Source organism: Helianthus annuus, chromosome 16 (genome assembly GCF_002127325.2).
Source record: "Helianthus annuus cultivar XRQ/B chromosome 16, HanXRQr2.0-SUNRISE, whole genome shotgun sequence".
NCBI classification, from domain to species: domain Eukaryota; kingdom Viridiplantae; phylum Streptophyta; class Magnoliopsida; order Asterales; family Asteraceae; genus Helianthus; species Helianthus annuus.
The window spans coordinates 131,139,376-131,149,049 of record NC_035448.2 but is presented as its reverse complement, the minus strand read 5'-3'; the positions used below and the strand labels follow the sequence as shown (position 1 = coordinate 131,149,049).

The window sequence follows — 9,674 nt, the reverse complement described above, 5'->3', positions numbered from 1 at the left end:
GCCTACCACCCACAACACCACAACAGCCACCACTGACTACACAACACCACCACCACCACTGTCAACCACCACCTAACCACCCAAAACCACCACAGCCCACCACCCACAAAACAACACAACCGTCAACCACAAAAACCCACCAAAATCAGAGAAAAAATGAAAATTAAACATAAAAATACAGAATACGAACAAACCTTAAATACTCCGAGCGTATGGAGCGACACGAGAGCAATAACAATACGAGAGACAAAGAATCTGTGCGTGTGTGTGTACTTCCGGATCTTCATCGTGTGGTCCAACGTTGGTCTCGTGTGGTCCAAGAACTTTTTGGGGATCTAGTTGGGTGAATATCTGACTAAGCATGAGCCTTAACCTCCATAAATTAGTTAAAGAAAGGGTAACCGGTTACTTTTTCTGAAAAGGTGTCAGTGTATACGACCGTATAGGTCAATGTGAGGCATATACACCACCTAACTTTTTTTATACGGACCTCATAGCACTATGTGAGGCATATGTATTTACTTTATCTGAAAAAGTGGTTGGATTTTGTACTTTATACGCATCTCATTGTGCTATGAGTGGCGTATTGATTCTTTTTTTTTCTAATATTACGTACGAGAAAGTGTAATCCATATCCATTTTTACATTCACAATGGTTATGTGTAGACGTGGAAGGCAAGCTGGGATAAAAACATCTTGGATGGATATTAATCCTGGGCGTCAATTTTACACCTGCGTGCAATTGGTATGTACTTTAAAAACATCTTGATATAATGGTTGTTGTAACTTATGCATTATGGTTTGTATAGTGGTAATGATATATATTAATTCGCCTTCGGTTTCAGCGTTCTCGGTGCAAATTCTTTGCGTGGATCGACCCTCCCATGTGTCCTCGGTCAGTTCAAGTCATCCGAGGTTTGATGGATACGAAAGCATTACTTGAAAACGAAGTCAAGTTTTTGAGAGAGGAGGTTCGAATGTATAAAGAGCAAGTAGCAGAAATGGAAAATAAAAATCCAAGGGTCGTTCTTAATAGGGACACCTGTTTGATAATCTGTTGGATTTTGTTTTTTTTGTCCGTATTTGTATTTGTCGTTAGCCGTATTTAAGTTTATGCAACTTATGTAAACGAATGTAATGACTCTCGTATTTTGGTTATTTAGCGGAATGTTATGTCTTGAGAGTTTATGCAACTTATAATAATAAAACATATGCACATTTAAAAAAACGATGTTATATCTTATGAAATGAATTTTGTGTATTATAAAATGTCAAATTTTTTATTTACCAATTATTATAATGTCTTTAATTATTGGGTACACGAAACACCGTTTTATATTAATACACAAAACATGTCATTTTAATACAAAATGTAACGACTAAACCCTGAACCCTAAACCCTAAATCGCTAACTGTTACATATTATTAAATTCTTGCAAACTGTATCGGTTATTCAGATCTCTATTCGGTCACCATATTGCTGTTATCAAGTTTAAGGATGTGTTCCATGGTAAACCTTCGACCTGATCTGGCACTCCCTCGTTGTTGCTGAAGAATTCTCAGTAACCGGTTCCAGAACATGAAGAACCCCTCGAGGTTGCTGATGCAGAAGCATTGTCATTGGTAGAGGTGGAAGAACATTCCAGTTCACCCTCACAGTCACCGGTAAATATCTACTTCCACCGTCACAGACTGTGGGTGCAGAAGCATTGTCGTTGGTGGACGTTCCGGTGCATGAATCTGGAATACGAACGCAGTTAAGCGTTTGAATCTGAAATATGAACGCAGTGTACTTCTTCATAAGAATTACGTTACCACCACCGTCAAAACATCGACTTTCGATATCCTGTTAATAAAACATACAATTATAGCATTAGACCCGACATCCGAAAATATATTGTTAAAAATAATAAATATAATAATAAAAATAACATATGCACATTTAAAAAAAAACGATGATATAAGTCTAGACCCGACAAACGTGTCGGGCTGGGAGTCGGGTAGGGTTACGCTACCACCACAACCACCACCACCACCACCATAGCCGTCCATCACCACCACCACCACCACAACCACCACCACCACCACAGCCGTCAATCACCACCACCACCACCACCACAGCCGTCAATCACCACAACCACCACCACAACCACCACCACCACCACAACCACCACCACCACAACCATAACCACTACCACAACCACCACCACCACAACCATAACCACTACCACTACCACCACCACCACAACTACCACCACCACAACCATAACCACTACCACCACCACCACAACCATCACCACCACCACCACTACAGCCGTCAATCACCACAACCACCACCAGCACCACCACAACCACCACCACCACAACCATAACCACTACCACTACCACCACCACCACAACCATCACCACCACAACCATAACCACTACCACCACCACCACCACAACCATCACCACCACCACCACCACAACCGTCAACCACCACCACCACCACCACAACCACGACCATTCCCCACCACAGTCAATCCCCCACCTTCGTCAATCCCCACCGCCACCAATCCCCCACCACCGTGAACCCCAACACCACCACAAACGGCGGAAATAAAACCAAAATATAAAAAAGTTTGAAGATTAAGCAATAAAATTTGAAATACAAACTAACCTTCATCGTGTGGTCCAGAGTTTGTCTTGTGAAAATCGTGTGGTCCAGAGCGTTTGTGTGTGTGTTCTTGGTGTTTTAGGGTAAGTTTTCAAATTTTAGATCTAGTTTACCCCTTTATTGAAGTTGGGAAAGTGTTTGTGTTCAATGAGAGCCGTATGGTTCAATGAGCACCTTAAAGTGTATGAAGTGTATAAATGAAATACTATAACCAATTTATCAGCTCCTGTACAGGAGGATAAACTGGTCAAGGCTTGTGTGTTCTATGCGAGGTGTATGAGTTCGAATCCCATGGGAGGCCGGTCCGATAAAGAAGGACCCTCCCTTTTTTTTGTGTAATTATAATTTTTCAAATCCAGTCCCTGAGGTTTGTTTTGCACAAGAACAGTCCCTGCACAGTTATTAAAAACTAACTGTAATTCTAATTTTTCAACTCCAGTCCCTGAAATTCTTATAACCGTTTATACCCCTTCTGCACATGCTTAGCATTTTTAAAAAAGACCAATATACCCCTTCGTTATAAGAATCCCAATACCTTTAAAAAAGACCAATATACCCCTTCGTTATAAGAATCCCAATACCTATTTGTTCGTACAACCACATTAAACCCAAAATACAACATAGATGCTGATAAAATATTAAACATGTTACCATCCATACATGCGATAAAAGATTAAAGGTTTATACAAAAACAACCGGGCATACAACTAAACATAAATAACAAAAGACCAATAAATATTTGTTCGTACAACCACATTAAACGTCAAAATACAACCAAACGAAACAGATAAATACTACTCCTAAGCCATTTCCTCATCACCGTCATCAGAACCACTATTCTCATAACGTATCAACTGCATCTGCGTGTCAGACGGGCCTGCTTGCGTGCCCGACGGGCTTGCCTGCGTGCCGGAAGGGCCTGCCTGCGTGCGGGACGGGTCGGCTTCCGAGCCGGACCCCGGATACACTCGTGGTTGTGGCGGGTCTCAAACCGGCAACCCCGCCTCGCTACGCCTATCAGCCTCGCTAGCCATCATCCACTCCATCATATCCTCCATCCGGTCCATCCGCCGATCCTGCAGCGCCAACCTCCCCATCACAGCCGTCTGACCCGCAACAAGCCTCTCGAGGAGACGCTGAGTGGACTGAGGCAACCTCACCGCATGATAGACGCGCCGAGGATGCTGTGGCGGCTCCTGCGGATGCCCCTGCTCCACCTCAGGCTCGACGTCACCCTCTCCAACAGGCTCATCAACAACATGAGGCATATCCACCTCCGTAGCGTCCAACAGATGTTGATGTACTAACGGCTGGGCTACGAAAATCTGATCGTTCTCACCGACAAACCGATAACCAATGCTCGGAAAGTTCACCGCCAAGTTCATCCCTCTCATCGTCCTAATACCCAAATACTCGAAAGGGGCAGGCGGTGGCAACTCACCGATGAATGGAAAATACCGACCGCAATGCTGGGCAATACGCGTGATGAACGCCCCTCCGTGCAATCCGCCACACTTCTGACGTCGGGAAAATGAGGCAAAATACTCCGCCAGGCAGCGATGGAGGGCGCACGGCGTCCCCGTGAATAAACAGTAAAGATAGAACAGGTCGTTTTTCGTGACCCACTCGTTGCTTTTGCCACACCCAGATATCGACGTGGCAATGCAACGGTGTATGTAGCGAACGAGTGGGTCAGTAATCAACGAGACACGGGCCTTATGACCGAAGGGTACATCACAGAGGGTGGGCCACCAAGCAAGCAACTGATCATCAGGCATAGATGTGATCGCGGTGGTATAAATATCCTGAACCAACTCCTCATCAGTGTAGAATCCGGTGGCCAAAGCAAACTGACGCAGCGACATATTCTGTCGCTCCCCGAATAAACAGAAAGTTACCTCGGCATGGGGTGGTTCCACCATCGGATCGTCCATATCTGAGTTAGGCTGCTCAGCAGGCCGTGGTCGATAGATAAACGTGGAGAGGAACTCCACCACCATAGGCCTATAAGAAGGCCCAGCCGCATAAGAAAACATACGATCCCACGGGTTATTTTCCCCGATTATACCCCGGGCCCTCTGCTCCTCGTCACACTCCCGTAACACGTCCCAACACAACGCCCTCTGCTGCCTCACTCTCATACCCCGGAACTTGGCAAAACGTCTGTATTCCATACTGCGCTGGGGAAGTCTAAAAAATCGTACTGCTCACAATTACCCTCGGCCATCGGATTGAATACCGGACCACCATTTGGTGCCTGTTGTTCCTCATCTGACGACATATCTGCAACAACTAAAAGTTAATATTTTGTCAGAATATTAATAAAATTACGACAACCCACAAACACCACAGCCAACCCACAACCACCACAGCCCACCCACAACCACCGTCAAACCCTAACCCATAGATACAACCACCACCGTCCTAACCTCAACCACTCTAACAACCACCACCGTCCTAACCTAAACCACTCTAACAACCACCACCGTCAAACACCTCTACCGCCAAACACCACAACCAAAATATTTCAGAATAAACAAAAAAAAAAAAAAAACCGTAAAAAAACAATAACAAAAAGGAAAGATGAAGATGTTACTAACCTCTTGTGGAAATTCGCACCGTATGGTTCGATACGGGATAGAAATGGTATACGGGAGAGAGTTGTGTGTGTTTTTGGTGTGTGTGTGTGTTTGAATTGATTTTGATCTAGTTTTCCCTCTTTAGTGAGCTGAAATGTTGTTTGTGTTGGTATACACTCCTCATTGGCCAATACGTGGCTTATAGATTGCTTACCAGCAACCGCTTATTGTGCTATGAGCGGCATATAGAGGCTGGTATACACCTCTCATTGCCCAATATGCTGCATATGATGCCTTTCTTTTAATAAAAATAGTGATGTAAATAAGTGTTTTTACATTATAAAACAATGTAATTAACATTTTTTATAAAATAAATGTTGCTTACACTATATTCAAAAGATAATAGAATGTAAAATAAAAAAATAAAACATAATAATACGATTAAACAGTTTTACGTGTTACAACGAGAACCTACAACAAGTTAATAAAGTCTCTTCGTACACTTCTATTACTACGAAGTAACTTCTTACCCTCTGAAAGACGAGACATGTACATTGTCACCCACTCCATAGCTTCAGTACTTCGATACATATTCCATAGTCCATTCGGTGGAGGCATCGGACCATCATCCGTTAACTTAACCATGATGAAATGGCCATTTTCCACATAGGCAATCGAAAGAACAGAATGGCCCTCCGCCGGACCATCAAACATGGGAAAGTATGTTTGACAAACACCATTGCTTAAATGTTGAACAACCACACCAAATTTTTGAGCCACCAACAATCCGGCGTATGGCAAGAACATCCAGCATGCCATTGGTGCAGGTTCCACGTGCAACCAGTTTATTGGTCGATATACTGTAGTGTAAAATCCCGGATCAAAAGAGTCAAGAAGAGGCATCCACCGGGCTTTGTTAATGAACATCTCATCCAGTAGCTCTTGGCGGACCCACATCCAAGCATTCTGGTCCAACCCCAAACCCATAGCCACCGATCGAAACCCACAGTTACCGTCAGGCTGGGCATCTTCCATATGTGTTATGTATCTTCGATACATAGATGGAAGCCAGTCCTTAAAACGATCGATCATGTTTTTGTACCTGTAATTGTAAAATATATTGTGGAAAATCTTTATCAGGGAAAATGTATGTATGGAAGTACGTAGGATATTATATAGGTCAATGATTGTTGACGTACCTATCCCCCACCAACAGTGGAAAATCTTCATCTATAATTTCAACTGTCTTTTTAGCCTTATTTTTCTTTGAACGACTGCGTTGCACTGCTGGCTTTTGAGCGTCCTCGTCCTTCTTTTGGCTTTTGCCTTTTGCTTCGGACCGGGTATCTTTACGTCTCGCAACCTCCTCCTTCTTTTTTTGTTGTGCTTTAGAGGTTGGGCGCCCCCGAGTATCTTGTTGTACCTCAGGCGGTTGATGGTCAGTCATACTTGGATTCACCACCTCCTTTATCTTCGACAACATACTTTTTAACACTATCGGTGGTTGCGCCTTCAGTTGTTGCATGACTCTGTCCATTTCCTCCCAAAGATTATTATCGTCTTCCTTAAGTTCTTCAGCATTGAAATCTAGTTTTGTCCAGAATTTGTCTACGGCGGCAAGAGGAATTTTGCAATCTGTATTTTAAAAACAATAGTTAGAAATGAGGGCGGAGGGTGGGTATTCATATGAAGTAGAATAAGCAGTTGAAGCCTGTTTTTATTACTTGTATTTTCCCACCACTCCATCCGACAAGCACATGGCAACCCACAACTCGTAAAAAGCACATGACCACAAGTCCCCCCTGCTGCGAGCAACGTACGTATCTTTTTCTTCTCCACAAGCAACAAATCTAGTGCTTTCAGGGAAACATTACCACATAGGTTATCAAAGAATGATATCATGTGGTCCCCCATTTTCAAGGACCGGCTATCCTGAAAAGTGAGGTTTATTTGTATGCGTTGTGACTCTACAACTTTGTCAACAAGCCACACAAGTCTATGGAGCGAGCTGTTTGGCCCCTTAAGGTATCTCTTAAACTTAGCATGTTGGCTTTCAACTTTGTTGGTTGTATGTTGAGCAAAGTTAGGGCTTGTGTTAGTCCAGGCTGTAACAAACTTTTCTTTATAGGGTAGTAGCCAGACAGTATACAAATAGTCCAAAACTCCTGAAAAAAAAAACAGAATATAGCGATTTGTAATGTTTGTATTGTAACACCCCAACCAAAGGCTGAAACAAATTTTTTCTGATAAATTAACTATTTTTAAATAATTAATTAAACAAATACAACTATGTAATTATTGGATTAAATTGATTAAAAATCGAATTTTGGGAAAAATATCAATTTTATATTTTCGAACATCATTCTGATGTTAAAATAATTATATAAAAATTTTCAGGTTTTATAAAATTAGTTTACTATTTTTATTGAATTTAATAAGATTAAAACTAACTTAATTCATAATAATTAGATAAAACCGGAAATAATTATAGTTTATATTTTTAGTAAAACAGGTTTGATGTATATGAGTTTATAAAAATGTTAGTTTTTATAAAAGCGATAAAAAACGTAAAAAATAAAATAAAAGGTATGTGCCCGGTTGGATTTTAAGAAGTGTATAAAATAACTAATGTTAGGGTATATATCAGCTCCTGGACAGGAGGATAAACTGGTAAAGAAGGGGTGCTTTTACACGAGTAGTCCGGGTTCGATCCTTGCTAAGGGGCGGGTTATACAAGAAACCCCCCCTTTTTTGTTATTCTAATTAACGTTGTTAACTAAGTTAACTTCTTTTTTAAAGTATAAAACAACTAATGTTAGGGTATATATCAGCTCCTGGACAGGAGGATAAACTGGTAAAGAAGGGGTGCTTTTACACGAGTGGTCCGGGTTCGATCCTTGCTAAGGGGCGGGTTATACAAGAAACCCCCCTTTTTTGTTATTCTAACTAACATAGTTAACTAAGTTAATTTTTTTTAAAGGATTTCTTATTCAACATTTAACTTGGTTAATATTTTAGAGTTAAAATAAGTTTCAAACAAAGCAATTTCAACCCTTATACTATAGATTTCAATAATTACATTTTATGCCCAAATACTTTGTAGTTTTAAATAATGTCAAAATAACCCCTAGACTATAACTTTCAATAAATGACAGTTTAGTCCCTGGACTTAGTTTTAACCATTTTTGTTATTCTAATTAACATAGTTAACTAAGTTAATTTTTTTAAGGATTTCTTATTCAACATTTAACTTGGTTAAGATTTTAGAGTTAAAATAAGTTTCAAACAAGGCTATTTCAACCCTTTTACTTTAGATTTCAATAATTACATTTTATGCCCAATACTTTGTACTTTTAAATAATGTCAAAATAACCCCTAGACTATAACTTTCAATAAATGACAGTTTAGTCCCTGGACTTGGTTTTAACCATTTTTTAAGCAAGTTTCAAACAATGACAAACAAGTCCCTCAACTTATAGTTTCATAAAATGTCAAAATAGGCCCCTATAGTTTGTAATATAATACGTACCTGATCTATGGTCGTCAGTCAGTCGCGTAAATAGCCGCTCAAAGTTATAATTGTATAGCGTCTCAGTGGGAGAATTACACAATCGAGACCAAGAAAGCTTGAATATTTTCCATTCTTCAGCCGTTGCAAATTTTGCCTTGGTGTGTTTTAGAATATTTTGTGAGATGTGCCACCGACATAGCAATTTGGATGCTTTTGGGAATAGTTTATCGCAAGCATTCATCAAAGCTTTATCGCAATCTGTTACTATCACGCGCGGTTCCATACCCTCTTCCAACAATCCTTTGAGGTTCTGTAGGACCCACAAGAAGTTATCCTGTTTTTCTTTAGAGATAAAAGCATGAGCGACACAAAACGACTTGTGTGTCGATGTCACACCCACAATTTGAACAAACGGAAGTCTATACTCATTAGTTTTGTAAGTGGTATCAATCATCAACACATGTGGGAAAGCACGCCACATATCGTACGAGTACCGATGAACAAAAAAAACCTCCTCGACCGCATTTGTTTCGGGATTCACCCGGGTGTGGTAAACATACCTTCCTTCATGCAACATTTGCTCCAATATCTGCATTGGAGTCCGATCACCGTACATTTTGACTTTAATCTTTTTTATCACGTTTTGTATGTCTCGTAGAATGCACACGCTCTGTGGGTTTTGTTTTCTTATGGTTAAATGTATGTTCGTAGGCTCCATGTTTTGAATATAAAGTCTCTCTACCAATAATTCTTCGTCTGGGGTCAACCTTCTTGCAAACGCGTGACCCTCGAGAAATACCGCAGGCTCATGGTTATGATCCTTTTGCTTCACCACTAAGCTCCAATTGCCACTACTTGCGTCTAGTTTCCCTATCATTTTAAAAGGACACCCAATCTTCTTGCTACCAGAACGCCGAACTGTTGCTTT

General features: G+C 41.0%; 1 protein-coding gene and 1 long non-coding RNA gene across 2 annotated transcripts; one reads left to right on the top strand and one right to left on the bottom strand.

Annotated features, from left to right (window-relative positions):
• The first annotated feature begins 664 nt into the window (after nucleotides 1-664).
• On the top strand, nucleotides 665-1,178 carry LOC110918241. The gene is made up of 2 exons (XR_002581164.2): nucleotides 665-745; nucleotides 846-1,178. It is a non-coding gene; the product is annotated as an uncharacterized LOC110918241 (long non-coding RNA).
• A 4,528-nt stretch (nucleotides 1,179-5,706) lies between these two features.
• LOC110919614 lies at nucleotides 5,707-9,674 on the bottom strand. The gene is made up of 4 exons (XM_022163883.2): nucleotides 8,765-9,674; nucleotides 6,960-7,400; nucleotides 6,435-6,870; nucleotides 5,707-6,337 (listed from the first exon to the last, which is right to left on the bottom strand). Exons 1-4 carry the CDS (start codon nucleotides 9,621-9,623, stop codon nucleotides 5,707-5,709), a joined length of 2,367 nt encoding a protein of 788 aa, XP_022019575.1. The 5' UTR covers nucleotides 9,624-9,674.